Raw genomic sequence first — 19,645 nt, forward strand, 5'->3', positions numbered from 1 at the left:
AACTCCATCCCACCAACGCCTCGGTCAACCGGGTTTTCTTCTGCCACCAGGTTGTGAGTTCAGTAAGGACCTTGGGGTTCTGTCATCTGCCATTTGGTCACAGGTCCCAACCACTTGAGCCTGTTCCTTTTCATGGATTGGACAAAGTTACCGTCATCAAGAATGTTTTAAAGCTTTCACTGAAGTAGATACGCCAAATATAAAACAATACAAATATCTATGCCCTCTAAATCGATAACTTTAGTTTCCCACAGTATCGATCCATGCTTATCATCTTATCTATAAGACGAAACATACCTACCAATATAAAACGTCGACAATACAATTGCGAAACACTTTGCCTATTACCTTATATCAGGCGTTAAAAATAGATTTAAATAGTTTTCTAGCGCAAACATTGCAATACCGCATGTTAAAGCACTTTCTGATATACTTACATGTTTTGTTTTATGCGACGCAAGAACAGTGGTAGGTTTCTTTTATATGCGTAATTTTGTCAACAGATGGCACCACATGCTGTTTGCATTTATAAAATTAATTAATTTATTTATTTTTATTCGATAACTTATCAGATATTAAATTACTTATTCTGCTATTCGGAGCGGAAAAGAATCCACCAAAAAAGAGATCACTAACATCGGTCCAACCGATCTTGAGTTATAAGTGGACTAACTAACACGACTTTGTTTTATATATTTAGATATTATTATGTAGTTCTTAGTAATCAGTATATATGTGGGAGAATAATAATAAATCAATTTAATAAAAATTATTTACTCCTGGAGCACACGAACATAGGAACATAAGTAATAAAACAATAAAACATATAAACATTTATTTCCTTAACAACTCCTCCATTTTCTTAGACGCTAGGGACATGTCAAGTTTATTATCTGACGTTTTACTCAATACACCTAATAAAGCTCGCAACACTTTGACCTTCCCATCTCTAAACTGTTTAACTAATTTTGGATTATCTTCGATAACCCTCCTACATTGCTCTGTTATCTCTTCGTTATCTGTGACAAGGGACCATCCCTTCTCGTTGACTACTGCAAGAGGAGATTTCCTATTACCTATAATTTCTTCTAGAACACTACGACAAATATCCAAGTTAATTTTCTTTTCTAGAAGCAAGTCGGTTAGTTCGTCTAGCTGCTCGTTGTTTATGGTACAATTATTAACATCGATTTTCCGTTTATTAAGTACAGTCAGGAGATCGTTTAATAAGAGATTGGCGACTTTTGTTGGATTTCTCTTTTTGTTCATCAAATTGTTAAAGAAATCAAACAAAGTCGGTTCGTTGACGAGTTGTATTGCTATTTCTGGGCGGAGATCATGTGTTTCGATCAATTTCGTTCTTGATTCTGCTGGTAATTCTGGTATTCTATCGCTGATTAATGGTACGCTTATGATGTCTTGTGTCTCTTCTCTTGTCGTTAAATTCACACGGAGTGGTGGTAAATTGGGCTCAGGCATATATCTGAAAACAAAACCTTTATTAAGAATATATATTATTACTACCTGACCCGGCAAACGTCGTTTTGCACTGTATATTATTTCTAGGAAACATTTTTTAGTTCAATAAAAATAACTATCTTCTATAATAAAAATAGGGGTTGATCTTAGAGGCGACAATGAAGGGTAGTATGTATTTTTGTATGCTGTTTCATAAAAAAAATAAAAATGAAAAATGTAGGGTTGGGTAACTAACTTTATATTCAACTTATGGAACAGTACAAGTTTGCATCAAAATTAGTTTAGCAGTTGAGGTATCCACGCATTTGTGGGAGAATACATGTAGGTTTAGACAATTTTAAGTTCACAGGTTTTAAATTACTTTAAGTCGTTAAAAGCTCGATCTGCCCTAAAAACAGTAAATTTTTGTCACCCACCTGTAATCCTGGACCACTTCCTTGTCTCGCATTGGCACTGTGACCTTCGCAGCGGCATCCCACATTCTGGTCTCGTTGATAATACTCCCACCATCTTCGAGTACTGACTGCTGTCGGTCAATCTCATAACGGACCGCACTGGCCACGCCACGAATGGATCCGATATTTTTTATCTGAAAAGGTTAAGAAATTTGAGTTCATGTCTTTTTAAGAGAATGAGAGCCTACTCACGAGAACAAAGATGTTTACATAAAAAATACTTTAAAACATATCCGTTTTGTTTTAAGACACAACACCCATTGAACTGATAGACAATTTTCAATGATTTTAAGGCAACTATACAAAACCTAGTCTACCTACCAACGGGATAAAAAAATGTTATATCGCTGGAAATTAAACACAGTTGCTACGGTACGTTAAATACCAAAAGATGAAGATTAAAGGAATTTATAATAGGAAATTAAAATTGTCACATTTACAAAACAGGTTTTGTTCATTACATTAGGTTATCAAAGAGTTCTTAATTGAAATTCACAAAAAGTTTTCATTAATTTACATTGCTATATTTCTTAGTGGCCACTAAACATTTTCAGTAATACATTTTCATTCTATATTTAAAATTTTAAAATATAATTACTATTAGCTATAATAAATTCCACAAACAATGGATAAATTTAAATTTTATTTATTAATAAAACTATGTAATTATCTATATATATAAAAATGAAACCCGTTTTCCGTTGTCACGACATAACATGAAAACGGCTTGACCGGTTTGTCTGATTCTTTTTTTATTATATTCCTTGAAGTACGAGGATGGTTCTTACGAGGGAAAAATTTAAAAAAATTGAGTGAAAAAGTCTAAAAACCACACTTTTCTATATTCCCATACAAAATATTCGTAATAATATTTAAAGGCAATTTGAACTTTAATACCATATCATAAAGTTCAGTGTGTTAGTGGAGGGGTTCCGGGAAGGTAAATTTTTATTTTTTGACATAATGTATTTGTTGTATTATCAACTTTCTTTCAAATAAAGAATCGACTGTTAGGCGGTACGATGTTCGCCAGGCCAGCTAGTTTACTATATAAATTATAAATTTAAAACTTTCTTGTATATCCTTTAAATACTCTCCATTTGATGAGATAGAGCCAGTGGTACTGAATTGACCCCTTTAACAACTAAATAGGTTTGTAAAATTACCTCAGTCCGTGTTGATAGTGGATCACCTTCTCTTCGTATAGAAACATTAGCATCTACTCTCAGAGCACCTTCTTCCATACGACCAGAACATACGCCCAGGCGTTGTACAATTAATACCAATTCCTTGACTAACGCTGCAGCTTCTTCTCCATCCTGGAAGAGTTTAAATATTTATTATTTTCTAAATGTGATGTTATAGCTAAAGTAGCGCTGTTTATTATTATGCCTTGTTAATCAGTACATTAATGACTTTATTATATTTATGAGAAAGTGGACTTTGGAATAGACAATATACTTTGTCTTTGGCCAAATCAATTTACCAGTCCTGCCATTTCTATAATTTATAGAAACTAACTCCTAAATTAAAGTAGTAAACTAGTGATAGTAAATAAGACAACTTTTCACTAAATTATTACAATTAGATTTAGCAGTTTTTGGTTTTATAGTCTAGTTATCTTAAAATTGAGTATTCACCATATATTCACCTCTAAATCTGGTTCAAATACAATTTCTATAAGTGGCGCACCAGCTCTATTGAGATCAACAAGACTTTGTTTTAATTCTATGTCATGAAGTGATTTACCACTATCTTGCTCCAACTGTATTTGTTTAATCATTGAGCTTTTGTTATATGGCTTTTTATGAACTCCTGGTGTATATACCTGAAAAAACATGCAACTTATTAATATAATAAAAGATGGAATCTGATTTTGAGTTATGTATATTCATCATTATAAGAATATGATTCAAGATATCAAGATGAAAACTTGGTTGAAATGTCTACTCTAAATAAACACCCAAGAGTTTTGAAATTTAATAATTTGACAAGTTATGCAATATACCTGAAAATTAATAACACCATCATTAGCTAAAGGAGCTCTTTGTTGTGTTATTTGATACCCTGCAGGCAAATCAGCGTAGAAATAATGTTTTCTATCAAAACTAGAGACTTCATTAACTCGACATGAAAAGGCTAATGCAGCTAACACACCAAGTTCAACGCATTTTCTATTAAGTACGGGTAATGTGCCAGGTATAGCAGCATCAAATAGGGACACACAGTTATTAACTAATCCTCCAAAAGTATTTTGGGCGCCGGAGAATAACTTTGATTCTGTATTTAGCTGAGCGTGAACTTCTAACCCCACGACACTTTGCCATTTCTTCGCAATTTGCGACGAGTAACGCTTATGTATTTTTAAATACTTATATAAAAATTTAGTCCGCATTTTTATCTTACAAAAAATTTATACCACATTAATACCTATTTGTTTTGTTTTTACGCGTAACATTTGAAAATTGAATGCAATAAAACTGTCAAACGAACCACCACCTGACTGATATGACAATTTACATTTGATAATCACCGGCGCAACTAGCGTCGTCACAACTGTCAAATTAATTATTACCGCCTTATGATTTTAAAATCCTTATTTTAGTTTAGTAAACTTTGTGATCGACAATAATTTTATTTATTAATAAAACCTAATTACCATGAACTCGTATATTTATTAAATTCGTTATGCTGATTAAAAATCTCTCTCGATGACACGCGTAATTTATTAAAAAAATATTATCTTGTTATAAACAAAGCTTTGAATGTTATATGCCTTTTTATTTATGTAAAGAAAAAAGTAGAACAATTTTTAGGTGAAATATAAAGTCTCATAAAAATTTAGCATCTATCCAGATATGTCAAATGTTTAAACTTTCATTCATTTGTCTATAATTATTCATTTGGAGCGATATCTGCTTTAGTGCTTTTGGAGTAATAAAAATTCGCTAAGCAGTTGCCAGCCTAAATAAGAATAAATTTTATAATTATTTATTTACACAAATTATTTTACTCTCAACACTCACCATTAAATGCTGTAGTCGAGATGGTGAAAGTTGCACAAATAAAGGTTAAATGTTTCACTTAATAAACGAATAAAAGATTTTATATAAATTAAAATTGCATTGATTTCCCTTAAAACTAAAACCTTAAAACTTAAATGCTATCACAATTATTTTATTTTATTCATAATTAACTACGACACTAGCCCCGTCACAACTTCGAAAAGGAAAGAAAATAGATATAACACTATAAATGCCAACGTGACCTCGGCAATGGAGTACATTTTTATTGTTAAAAAGTAAAGCGCAATAAAGACGAGGTTACCGAACGGAAAATTAAATTATACAGGTGCGTGCGATCAATATCAATCACTGGTTAGGAATGAGTGCGAACAGCGATGGGTGTGCACAAAACCTTGACGACAGACAACGTAAACATGCGGTAAAAAAGTATACCGTAACTAAAAATATTTATTTTAATTATAACAAGTACGCAGTAGCGTTCTTGTTTTTCAGTAATTGGCTGATGTATGGTATTATTTTTTATAATTTGATTCTGATCCACAAAGTAACAGTGCGAAATTTTTCGCTTTTATAACGTTAAATCTATTTATCTCTTTACCTATTCTGGTTTAGAATTTGGTCAAGTTTATTATTGTTATGTTAGATTTATGTTAAATATCTATGTGTGATTATGTATACGTTTCCCATGCGCAATTAATTTAATATATAATTAAAGATTACACTTTTTTCATGCCTGTGCGTCATATTTAAGAGATTTTTTAAAAACTATATGTTTTTTATTTAAAGTGAACTGAAGTTTTTATTTGCTTTTTGCTAGCATATATATTGCGTTATTAAGTAGTTAATATAAATTGTTTTACTTTTAAATCGTGAATAAAGAAACGCTTAAATACTAGATTTATACTTTACGAATTTTAATTATTGAACGTATTTTATTACTTAGACCAGTGTTAGCCTAGTGGCTTCATCGTGCGCATTTTACATTTCCCTCGAACGGTGACGAAAAACATCGTGAGCAAACCTTGCCTTAGACCCAAAAAGTCGACGGCGTGTGTCAGGCACAGGAGGCTGACCTACTTGCCTTATAGATTGATAAATGATCATGAAACAGATACAGAAATCTGAGGCTTAAACCTAAAAAGGTAGTGCCACTTATTTATTACTTTATTTTAGTACGATTATCAAACATACAAAATAAGATATGATTTGCCCCAACATTTTCATATCTGTAAATTGAATGACGTGCGTAATCAATTTCTTTATCGATTATTAAAAAGTGCCTATAGGCCATGAATATTAAAATAAGAATATATTAATCTGTTTGAATTTTCTTTTTATTAATTTTTATTATTACTTGATGTGAAAAATAAAATGATCTGTTAAAATATAAATAAACTCACAAACGTTCTGTTCAAACATATTTACCTTGTAAGAACAATGAAACGTAAATGATCGGAATTGAATAATCAACAAGTTATTCATGTTAACCCATTTGTTCAAATTTGTATAAATTACACTTGTATCGCCGGATATACCTAAAATTGATTTCGGAACTGAATTTTTATAATTATAAAATGTAATCCTAGAAATCTTAGTTATGTTCCTACTGTTACGAAGGGTTGACTGAAATGTTTCTCGATTTTTCCACAAGTTAGTGACGTTTTCAGCAAGAAATGTGATTTATGGTTGTTTCATGAGAGGCTCAATCACATATAATAAAAATAATAATAAAAGCCTTTATTCAGATAGAAAATTTTACATCATTTTAAACTTAAACTATTATCAGTAGTGAGTCGGTGACACCGACAACCCATCTGTTTTCCCAACTTTGGCAAAGACCTCCTCCATTTCTTTCCACTCTGCTCTGTTCTGAGCTTTCCTGGTCCAAATTTTCCCAGTTACGGATTTTATTTCGTCTTCCCACCTTCGAAACTGTCTACCTCGTTTTCTTTTCTTATTTCTTGGGTACCAATATATGATCTTTTTGTTCCACTTTTCTATACCTCTTATTATGTGACCAGCCCATTTCCATTTCAATCACATATAAGAAAATTGTAATTTGCCAATGTGGCTGTAACATTGAAGAGATAAAGTGCGAATAGTGAAGACAAGTGATAAAGTACTGTGTCAAGTGCGCGTAATTGAGGTAACTAGTGACCGCATTTTGTGTGTGGTAATTTCTGTATTTCTGCGCGTAATTGTTGTTCTTTAGTGTAAACATTCCCCATTGATTTATTTGAAAATAAACCCTTGAAGAGATCTACGGCGTTTTCTATATGCAACTTGTAACAATACTATAATATGTATATTTTTATTTATTTAACACCTTGTTGCGTAAACGCATACAATCCAACCATACATATATCTAACAGATTGAGGCAGTAGGCGATTAAGACGAAATCTCATTGAAACCTATAAAATCCTTACTGGCCTCTATAGTGTTCCAGGAAGCAACTCTTCGTTTTAAGTCAGGACACAGATTTGAGGGGTAATTCTATAAATTAAAGACCACTCAATATAGATATTCCCTGAAGAATCTCCGAAACTGAGAAGTGACTGGAATAGGCGTCCGGAAAGTGTAATTAGTGCCTCTTTGAACTCTTTTAAAAATTTCTCCGAATCCGCAAATACGCGCGCATCACCTTATTAAGCTGCTAGTGTGTTTATCTACATAATAAAGATATCTGTAGTACATCGAAGACAGGAAAAATTTTATAATAATGGTGCGAAACTTCGAGAAGTTTTATTACTTTACATTAATTCGACGTCGTTTTTTAGAAAAAGTAGAAGTGCACTACCCGTTTGTTCTATAAATAAAGTCTTTTGTATCAACTGTGTACTGTGTAGAGTAAATCACGTAGGTTTTGATTTCGATTGCTGGTCAAACAAAATTGTATAGTAGTTGCCTATTTAGTAAACATATATAAACAGTTGATAGTAATAATAATTTATTTACAAGAATATGGTACAAAAATGTTTTGATGGTACAATCTATAATTTGCATCTGCCACACATAATGGCGTGCAAATTTGTCGTAAAAGGAATTTGACATAGAAGTTACATACATTATGAGTCATATTAATTAGTAAATTATATTATTTGTAGTGATAAAATATATTATTGCGTTATCAAATTAATATCAATTATAATGTTGCACGTAAATAATCATTAATAGAATAATATTTTCTTTACAAAAGTAGTACATTAAGTCGATTTTTAAAAACTCGTGGGAATATCGTTTACTGTTTTTGGTAAATTATTATAAAAAAATCATATAACATAAAAATAAATTATTATGTTTTTGTGAACGTGTCATCTACTTGCCAGAAACACCGGCAGCGCACCTACTAATATGGGTGTCCATAAGATGACTGTCCTATTTGGGCGTCCCGTAAGCTCCTTTGCCCCTAATCCTATAAAAAAATTATGGGAACCGTCAGATTTGCTGGCTGATCCTACGTTAAAATTCAGCAACAAGACTTAGCGCCATGAACCTATATATAGATAACCATGATTTTCGTATGTTTGACATCAAATAATATTTTGACACATTGGATTCAGGGAGTCAGATTTAGCGCTGGTGACTGCAGCTCATCCCTTGTCCCATCAGGCTGCGGTACTTCAAAGAATATCAGACTTAACGAAACCAATATTATTTTGTACAATGTGTGTTGTTATCTAGAAAATTTCCATTTGAAGTGCATACAGCTGCGGATGTGAGGAAATAATTAAACTGAGGTAAATCTGATTATATGATCCTTACTAATGATAATTTATGCGTCTGACCTAGCATTCATTAGCAGGCAAGTAATCTTACTTTGAATAAAATTCAGTTTACTCATAAAAATCTCTATACATATTTTAAATACAATAATTATACAATCAATACACAACTGTGCAGGATAAAGCAAAACATCTCAAGGCAATCGGCAACATTCAAAATGAGACATAACTTCCGTAAGTCAAAATCAAAACGTTTTTGACATAATGCAGACTATGCGATGTCTCGTTTCTGAAACAGGCTGCCCATAAAGAAATTATCTATGGAACAGATATAGAAATCTGTGGCCTAGAATTAAAAAGGCTTGCAACCCCACTGAACGTTCTTATTATGTTTTTTTCATAACCTCAATAAGAAACCTCCACGCAAGTAATTCAGAGCGGCCGGTCGTTTCTTGTATGCTATACAGTCTTCTGTTCCCAGGAAGCCATGGTTTGCCAGATGTCGTTTGGTAAAACCGCCACTTCTACTATAATTCGTATGCGTCTGGGACATAACAGCCTTCTAGTTCATTTGCACAAACTTGGTATCGTAACTAGTATCTTTTTCCTAAATGTAATCATTCTTCCTTATATACTTCTTTAATATCTCTCTCTGTTCCACTTCCTATCAACATTTCTTTACTTCTTCGAAATTTAATCTCCTTGTATTATAAGTAAGTTTATTGTAAATAATAACATACAACTATAATTTTGATTTCTTTTTCCACTTATGTAATTATTCTGATTTTTTATAAATTTTATTCGTTTATGTTATGTCGCGATTAGTTTCCTTCGTTTTTTATTATTCATAAACTGTTCCTAAGAATCCCTACTTGATGCTGGCTTATGCACAAACCGTGACGGAGCCAGAAAATTAAGAAGAAGAAGTAATTCAGAATTGTAAACCTCGTTGTATATACATAGGTTAAATTGATTCCATACAGCTCTCAAGACACCTTTAAAACAATAGATTGTGACATTAGCCGTAAATGTATCAACGCACACTCTTGCATTTGAGAAAATGAATAAAGTTTCAAAATAAGAATTGTAGTTCCAATCTACTTGTGTTCCCACTGTGCAATACGTAAATCCGAATAGTTAACGTTATAGAATAGTAAAGCTAAATGATTTGTATGATCTTCAGAGCTCCGTGGGCGTTTAAAGTATATATTTATACGTCACTTATCTGATCATAAATATAGTGAATCACCATGTGCATATTATATAACATAAACAATTTATTACAATGCAGGACATTTATTAATAGTAAATAACCTAAGCTGAATTTAGACTAAAGAGGATTCCTTGGACAGCGACAAGAACGAATTTGTTAATTTTCAGACGACTCCAAGTGACCCGTCTATCTTCCTTTTACCAAAGGATCCTATGTTTCATTCGACATATAGCACGCAGATGTCCTGATAACTTCGTGAAGCTAAGGGTGACCGAGAGAGTGAAGATCCCGAGGCAGATCCTTATAGGTATTAATATTACACATGCGGCCAGGATTGCCAAAGACAGTGGGATCGGGTGAAGATATACAACACCAACACGATATACAGTAATGAAGAATGCGACTAAATAAAGTGGGAGGCTGTAAGCACCTTCTCTAAGCGACCCACCTACTTGTTAATTGTTTGCCCCATTAAAAAAATGCAATGACATGCGAGGCTGATCTCTAGGTACAAAAGGTAAACTAGGAAGGGAAGGAAGGAAATTACCATAAAATTAAAGTTAAACCTTCAAAATGTCGTCGATTTTTCCGATTCCAATTAAACTAAATACCAATGAAGATGTGGTTATGTGCTATACAAGCTACAATATCCAAACCGGAAATATACAATATTAGACACGTCACAACCGGTTATTTGTAAACGAGTTATCTCGATATACTTTGTCACTAATCGATGTCCTAGTTTTTGCGAATGCTCTTCAACAGAACTTTAATTCATCTATTAGGAATGTTTATAGTGGATAATTAATGTCGAATAGATGACTTGCGAACCGGAAGCCTTAAGTAAATCCTAATTAGCTTTACTAGAACTAGCAGTTCACAACATTGTTGTACTTAAATCACTTACACACACACAGATAATAAATATGAAGAGATAAAGCATGCATCAGTTTTAAAAAATATTGGTAATATATCTATGATAGAATTATTATTAAATTCACATTCTCTTATTTTTTCAAGGCAAGAAGCTAGAATAATATTTATGCTTTATTCTAGATTATTCTGGAAATATTATTTGTTAATTAATTGTGTATGAAATACATAAAACACAGAATGGGCAGCCCAGCAACATAAAAATCATCAAAGTTTTAAAAAATATCTTTCGGTAGAAATGTGTTCATTTAAATATTTCATATATAAATTGATGATTACTGATGCGTATTCGATTGTTTTCTGTTAATTTTGTTGTAATCTTAATTAAATTCAGAATATTTATTTTATCCAGGTCAAAGTTACATTAATTTTAATTATAAGTTGATTTTGATTTATATAATCACAGGAATTTCTGGTTTCAAATGATAATTCTTATGTTGGAAATTAAACTGTAAATTTATCGACAAATTGACCATCACGCTACAATCGACTTACAGGATGAAACCGCAGTGGTGAAAATTATATTATAGGTTCGGTTACAAATCAAAATATCATTAATATACGTATATATTAGACTTATGTAGACTAAGAATAGTTTATATATCAATTATTAACATCTTTGCATTCATTAAAACAAATTTTTGGTTCAATTTTTTCGGCTTCAAACGCAAGTTTCAGAAATAATACAAAGTGACGTAAAAGTTCATTGCGCTCAAAACAAAGCACAATGTACATTCGTGACGTCTGTAATCTTTGGTTTTAATTACATACCAAAGACGAAATCATTACATTACGAGACAAGAATCTCACAGATACATAATTAATTCGTACATAATTTTGAAATGATTTTGTAAGACTTAAAACCTTGAAAATGTTTTTTAACTGTCTGTATAAATGTTTATATTTAATAGAAAGTCCAATCAATAATAATGTCACTGACCTCTGTGATTTTATTGATAGTCTTTGGTCCTCTCGTATACATTTGAAATTTGAATACATTTTGACGGATATAAATGCGAATTTTTCATTTTGACATAACACTTTTTTAGTGCTTTTCAGAAGTCATCAGTCATGTATATTTGTGTTAAACCGCTGAAAATAAATCGTATTTTACAAGACTATACGTTCAATTGTAATTTAACCACACTGTGTGCAACGAGAATAACATATTTCTCCCCAACATATATTTATTTATAATGTTATAAACAATATCGAAAGTCAATATTAATTACTGCAAGCACAGGTATCTACACACACACACACACAGTACTGTATATTAATATACGATTTGTCTTGATTTCGTTCGAGATCAAAACATGCGAAAAAATGCTGTTTGTATTACAAAACGTGTTTGAGACGGGAGTTCGGGCAAGGCCGGTCAAAGTCCACCAGATTTGCGCTTTGTAGTGACGAAACATAAATATCACTGTGTATTTTTTAAGGTGTGATTTTTAGTATAATACTCAAATTTACTCAATATCATTATTAATATTATAAACAGGACAGATTTGCATGATACGACTAAAAATCATCAAAATCTGCTGAACTGGTGTAATAAATTGTTTCACTATGATACATTCATAGTGACTTACGTTATTTGTTTTAAAATAAGTGTTGTTTGACATAGTCATTTTGTATGATGATTTCCTATTTTAAAAGAGTACCGAGAGTTTCTTACTCCGGCTTTTTCTCTCGGCCTACACCCTCTGTCTTCTTTGCCGATGAGTAGGGATGTCTACCGATTCAAACTGTATCTTATATTCCATAATAAACATATTTTATTTTTATTTAATTTATTTTAGTGATATTTATTTAAAAATATTTGCTAGTATAAATTTGTTTGAAAAGAGTTATATCTCCAGGTTTAAGCGTACAATTCTATCTGGTCCTATATGTAAACCTTGGACCATACACAATTTTAAGTGTGTTGAAAATAAACAATATTTTCCCACCATGCTTCCATTTGCTACAGCAAGCATTAATTCATTATTACACACAAAGAAAGAAAAATCTAATATTAAAAGCTATACCGGGATTTGAACGCACGACGCCAACACAGCTGAAAGAAGCCATTGTAATCCAATAAATGATTAACATAAATTGAAAATGATTCCAAGTAGACTAAAGATATTTATTGACCCAACGCTAAGCTAAAACTACTGAATGTATTACGGGACTCACATTCTTTATTATTATCAATGTGTAAAACAGTCAACTGTTGGCCCTAATTCTGCGCTGACGCGCTGTGCTATTTCTGAAATTTTGTACTATCGCTCTGACCTAATTCTAGCAAGTAGCAGTTTTCATAATACCTCAGTTTACGGACTCATCATAATATTGAATCCATTGACACACATGTATAACTATGATACATCGTTTAATCAAACCTAAACATAAATAAATCAGTGGCGCTACAACCTCTTTAGGTGTTGGCCTCAGATTTCTGAATCTGTTTCATGATCATTTTTAAATCTAATAGGCAAGTAGGTGATTAGCCTCCAGTGCCTGACACACGACGTAGACTTTTTGGGTCTAAGACATGTGGGTTCCTCACGATGCTTTCCTTCACCCTTCAAGCAAATGTCAAATGCGCACATAGAAAGAAAGTCCATTGGTGCACAGCCGGGGATCGAACCTCGAAAAAGAAAATTAAAGCAGATTTAAACCTTAAACGCTGGCAGCATTTTCTCGCCGTATTGCGATACTTATTCGTTGAGGAAACACCAGCTCTGGGGTCACCGGTACTATCTACCAGGCGCCAACTTAAATCTTTAATTAGCGGCTATGCACTCACACACACACGAACCCCACGGTTCAAGAACCTCTACTATAAAGAGAATAAAATCGAAGAAAAGACTTATATTCGAGCTGTTCTCTGCGGCCGCCTCAGCTTTTTTGCTTGTACGAGAGAGGTGAGACGGGGCTAACGTGTCCACACAAGTAGCATCCTATATAAAAGCCCGTCCCATCTTACAAGGGATCAACGACATCCCATCCACCCGCTTGCTATCGTTCTACATAATTCGATTGTTTAATTCAAAAAAGTCAAAATCATTTATTCATATAGGTAACACAATGTACACTTATGAACGTCAAAAAAGAAATATTATACATTAAATGCTTCTAATTTTACATTAACTGCCAGCCCTGAGATTCTGTAACTCACTTTTCGAACTCACACAGTGGTTTTTGCATCGGCGGTCGCTCTCAAATCAGTCGTGAAGCAGTCATTTTATAATTTGGCATTCTAAAAAGGTGGGAGCTTGTAGTTTATTGTTTATCAGAATGCCAAATCATAAAATTACTGCTTCACGACTGATTTGAGAGCGACCGCCGATGCGAAAACCGCTGTGTGAGTTCGAAAAGTGAGTTACAGAATCGCAGGGCAGCTCTCAAATCAAGGGCGTTGAACGGAAGAGGAGAACTGGCAATAAACTCTCCGCCACTCTTTTTTTTGCAATACTAAGAACAGCAGTCAGTCAATTGTGGAATACTAATAGGTCCCTATTATTAGGTAAATACCAGTAGAAGGTACATATTCCTATATGTACCTACATATTTATATTTTCCGATTATAGGAAAAATTAAAATTGTGAATACATTATGTAAAAAAGAATTTAAAATCTTATCATATTAAGATAAATAATAAAAGTAAAAATGCGTAGGTGTGTCTGTTATCAATAATGTACGTGTTTAGATAAGATTAGGTATATTTAGATGATTTTATCATTTAGCAACCAAATTGACACCGCTTGTGGCCTCAATTTGATTTATAGATAAAAACACGGAACTTGTTATCGATTAGCTAATGGTTTTAACCTATTGTTTTTTTGAAGTGAAACTTCTTTAGGCGCATGAGGGTAAAATTGATTGAGACCGATTGAGAGGGAGTGGGAAGGGGTACCTTATAGGACACCTATTTTTAAAATTAAAATTTCGTAATAACATATTCAGACACAAATTTGATAGTTGTATCTTCCGACCATTTAGCCATCTTTAAAAATCAAATAACACGCACGCGTTTCACGGCACTTATGCACTCTCCTAAAGATTTGACTAAATTACGTGTTTACACTCAACGAGGGAAGATCTCGGGGTATCTCTTGAAACAAAAATAAAAAGCTATTCTATTTTGATTTAACTTGAAAGTCAAGTAGAACCGTACTAAAGCAAGTAGCGTTTACATGTTTCAACTAAAGTACTATCCTAAAGCACTCTCCTAAACACTAAGATAATGTAAATCGGCCTTAAGATGTGGCGAGGACACGCCTGTCTAGTGTCTATGCCTTTTAATTATCAAAAACTCCTTGCTTCTATGCTCCTGAGTCAAACTGTCGAGTTTTATAATCATTTTGGTGCCCCTATAATATAATAAAATAAAATAATAAAATAGCCTTTATTGCTGAACTTATTTTTACAGTAATTTTTCTTACAAATACGTTTATAACTTTTAACAGTTTCTTTTCTTTTCATAAATCCGGTATCGGTAAACGGTCGTTTCTACATTTCAGCTTGTCTTTCGACATAGGCCTCCTCTAAAGATTTCCACTCTGTTCTATTTTTCGCTATGCGCGTCCATATTGGGCCCGCCACTTTTTTGATGTCGTCCTCCCATCTTCTAGTCTGTCTGCCTCTGTTTCTTTTACTATCTCGTGGTTGCCATTCTGTTATTATTCTCGTCCATTTCTCCTTCTTCTCTCTTATCATATGTCCAGCCCACCTCCACTTTAAGCACCTGTATGTTGTGTATGCATTCTTAAATTTTGTTTTGTTTTTGATACATTTTAGTTTAACTCGGTCTTTTCTTTTAATTCCTATTGTGCTTCTCTCCATTCCATTCTGACAAACTTTTATTTTCCTTGCTTGTTCTTCTGTCAATGCCCATGTTTGGCACCCATATAGTAAGCATGGTAAGATACACATATTGTATATTCTCCTCTTGTTCCTCATAGACATATCCTGGTTCTTCATGACTTCACTGAGTGACCAATATCTCTTCCAAGTATTAGTTATTCTTCTTTCTATTTCTTTTTGCATACATTCCTCAGTAGATATTAACTGTCCCAAATACACATACTCCTTTACATACTCTATTTCTTCATCATTTACTGTTATGGACTCTGTTTGTGAGGAGTTAGACATTACTTTTGTTTTCGTTAAGTTCATTGACAGGCCTGCCTTCTTACTTTCTTCCGCTAACTGTTGCAACATTTCCTTTAGGGTTTTCGGGTTTTCCGAAAATAAGATTAGGTCGTCTGCAAAGCGTAGGTGACTCAGATTTTCGCCATTTATATTTAGTCCTTTATTCGTCCAATCCAGATTTCTGAATATCATTTCCAGAACTGCTGCAAATATTTTTGGTGAAATTGGGTCTCCCTGGCGTACACCTCTCTCAACCGGAAATTCTTCGCCTATAGATTCTAGTTTTACTTGTGCGGTGCTTTTTGTGTATACGTTTTTCAGTATCCGTATGTATTTTGCATGTACGCCTTGATCTTTTAATGCGTCCCAGATAAATCTATGTTCAAGTGTGTCGAATGCTTTGTTGAAATCCACGAACCCTATGTAGTAAATTTTGTTATATTCTTTAAATTTCTGGAGTATTTGTCTAAGGGCGTGTATGTGGTCTATTGTTGAAAAATGTCTACGGAATCCAGCTTGTTCTTTGGGTTGATTTTCTTCAAGTGTGTTTGTGATTCTAGATAATATTATTTTTGAAAACACTTTGTAAATATTGGACATTAAACTGATTGGTCTGTAATTTGCTATATCTCCTTTGTCACCTTTTTTATGTAGTAGTATAATTGTAGATTTTGTCCAATCCTCTGGAATGTTTTCCGTTTTGATAATTTCATTAAATATATCTGTAAGTCTTGGAGCGATTACTGGTAACGTTGCTTTTAGAAGTTCGTTTGTAACAAGATCAGATCCAGGGGCTTTATCGAGTTTTTGTGTATTTATTGCTTTTATGGTTTCTTCCTTCATTATTTCCGGTATATATTCTTCATTAGTTATTTCGTCGTTTTCTTTTATAGTGTCTTTCTCTTTTTGACTTCGGTATAAGTTTCGGTAGAATTCTGTAGCGATTTTTAATATTTCGAGTCTTTTACCTGTATTATTGCCATCTTTCTTTCTCATACTTGGTATCCAGTCCTTTTTGTAGTTTAACTCCTTCAATGCCTTTTTTATTCCTCCTGTCTTTTCTATGTAACTTTTCATTGTATTAGATCTTTTAGTTTTTCTTTCTTTCCTAAGTTGTTCACTGATCTTTTTGCTTACTTCTGTTACTCTTTGGCGGTTTCCTTTAATTTCCTTTTGTCGTAAAAGTTCTTTTCGTTCTTGTAATAATTGTTTGATTGTAAGTGAGACTTCTTTCTTGATACTTTTGTTTGTTTTTCTGGTTACTGTTTTTAGTTGATTTAGTAATAGGTTGTATTTTTCTTGTATCGATGGATATTCTTTCTTCTCTAATTCCGCGGCATCTAGAGATGTTTGAAGATTATTAAGTAATAGTTTAGGGTCACCTGAGTATTGTACCGCTAATTGTTTATTTTGAAATCGTCTTGTTTTCTTGAACATTCCTGACATCGCAACTCGAACCATCCTATGGTCTGTGTGGAAGTTTAAATTGTTTATGATCGAAATGTTCTTGAAGGCTTTTCTATTATTAGACATAATAAAATCGATTTCATTCCTATATTGTCCATTGGGTGAGATCCATGTCCATTTTTTTGATGGTTTCCTTTTATAAAAACTGTTTAGAATACTTAATCTGTTTTCCAGTGCAAAGTTTACTAGTCTTGTTCCGTTTTTGCTTCTATTTCCATACCCATAGTTTCCTATGGTATTTTCTTCCCCACTATTTTGAATCCCAATTTGTCCATTAAAGTCTCCCATCACGATGACGTTTTTGTGTGCGTTATCAATAGCGTTTTGGAGATTTTCATAGAATTCCTCAATTGTTTTTACGTCCTCTTTTTTATCAGATTCAGTTGGTGAATATGCCTGTATAATAGACCATCTCTCTTCTTTATCTCCGTTCACGGGCAGTTTTATATTAAGGATTGCAATACGTTCCGAGAATCCACTAAGTTCTTCTATGTTGTTGACTAGATTTGCTTTCACCATGAATCCAACTCCATACAGCCCGGGCGTCTCCCCTTTATAATGTAGTACGTATTTGCCATGGTTTTCTATACCTTCTCCAAATCTGCGCATTTCGCTAATACCTATAATATCCCACTTTAACTCTTCTATTGCCAGCTCTAGTTCTTGGAGTTTTTCAGGTGTTCTAAGAGATCGACAGTTAATAGTTGCTATGTGGATGTCATTTACTTTGTTTTTCATGTTAGTGTTATTTTTCATGTTAGTGTTATTTTTTTCCTTTAGAGGGTCGTGGTCATTTTTCCCCACGATGACCAGTCGGCTTGGGGAAGTATTTTGTTTTGTTATTTTATGTTGGTTCATGTTGAGCTGTTTATTTTTCCGTTTACCGACAGTTAATTGTTATTCTTTGTTAGTTGTTGTCTTAGCGGGAAAAGACGAAAGAGAATTAGCTCTAATCCTCATTACGTCGAAAGCATTTGGTCTATTGTTAATCGGCGGCATTAGAGTTTGTTGTTTCCTTGGTTGAGCATTGTTTTGTGGGGATGATGACGTTTCTCTTTTGCGCTTTTCCTTATTTATGTTAGTATTTTTTTCTTTTACTACTAGTTTGTCAAATTTCAGGTACGCGATATTTCCCTTTTCTCTCTCCTCTTTTAGCTGCGCCTGCAACGTTTTCCTTTTCTCTATTACTTCCTTTGTGTAGTCTTCTGTAACATATACATTTTTGAAGTTTTTCTTCTTTCCCATAACTTCATTCTTCTTCCATTCGCTCGTAAAGGAAATCAGAATTGGTCTTGGTTTTCCAGAAGACTTTCCCTTTCCTAGACGATATATTTTGTTTATCTCATGTTCTTGTAATTGTATGTCAAGGTCAGTTTTGAAAATATGTATTGTATTTTGTATTAATTCTTGTGTAGACCTTTCGCCTTCATTTACTCCAAACATTATCAAATTGTTTTGCTTCTTTCCTCTTTTTAAACTTTCTACTTCCTTTTCGAGATTTTCTACTTTTATTTTTAAGTTTCTATTTTCTGTTATAATAGGTTGAAGTTTTTCGTCTAATCTCTCCATTATATTATTTGTTATCGAATCTTTCAATTCTATTGTTTGGTTCAAGATTTCATTCTTCATTTTATCAAACAATAGTTGAAACTGATCTTCCATTCTTGTAAACTAAATCTGCGTGTTATGGAACGTAATTAGTGGTAGTTTTTATTTACTTGCTCTGGCAACACTAGTTAGCTGTTGCTGTGACAAGTGTCAATGTCATTGATCTTTTGTCTATGCTCAATATGATTGGTGAATTTCTAACCTCTAATTATCACTTTTTGGAGATACTTTTGTTGAAATTCAAGAACTTACGTGATATTGTGTGAAATCGGTAGTTCCACTACACGGACGACACTTCGATTTGTGTTTTGTGACGTCGCAGTCTCAAGAACAGTGTACGAAATTATTTTTTAGCACTCAATATTACGGAGCTACACAATTACGATGCTTACAGTATGACAGCCGGAAACGAAATTTCCGTTCCCCCTATAATATATGATTCTGTAAATAAACACGGAACCTCGGTTAGAAAAATAAGTTTACCACTATTTCTCAAGAGACTAGAGAAATAGTATGTATTAAATGTTACTAAAAAATGCTTTATAAAAACCTTTGGTATACTTTATTGGATATAATGGGTTTGTTATATTTATATTTAA

General features: G+C 33.0%; 1 protein-coding gene across 4 annotated transcripts; it reads right to left on the bottom strand.

The window, feature by feature from the left end:
• Positions 1 to 825: 825 nt before the first annotated feature.
• On the bottom strand, positions 826 to 11,826 carry LOC125057873 (glutamyl-tRNA(Gln) amidotransferase subunit B, mitochondrial). Of its 4 annotated transcripts, none has more exons than XM_047661809.1 (5): positions 11,770 to 11,826; positions 3,586 to 3,762; positions 3,101 to 3,253; positions 1,896 to 2,068; positions 826 to 1,483 (listed from the first exon to the last, which is right to left on the bottom strand). In XM_047661809.1, the coding sequence occupies exons 1-5, from the start codon at positions 11,809 to 11,811 to the stop codon at positions 835 to 837; spliced, it is 1,194 nt and encodes a 397-aa protein (XP_047517765.1). In that variant the 5' UTR covers positions 11,812 to 11,826; the 3' UTR covers positions 826 to 834. The 4 variants fall into 4 exon arrangements, with proteins under 4 accessions (XP_047517765.1, XP_047517782.1, XP_047517774.1 ...); XM_047661826.1 differs by lacking the exon at positions 11,770 to 11,826 and adding an exon at positions 4,961 to 5,330 and having other exon boundaries at positions 3,575 to 3,762; XM_047661818.1 differs by lacking the exon at positions 11,770 to 11,826 and adding an exon at positions 4,961 to 5,329.
• Between the last annotated feature and the right edge of the window lie 7,819 nt (positions 11,827 to 19,645).

The sequence above is a fragment of the Pieris napi genome, chromosome 2 (genome assembly GCF_905475465.1).
Source record: "Pieris napi chromosome 2, ilPieNapi1.2, whole genome shotgun sequence".
Taxonomy (NCBI): Eukaryota; Metazoa; Arthropoda; class Insecta; order Lepidoptera; family Pieridae; genus Pieris; species Pieris napi.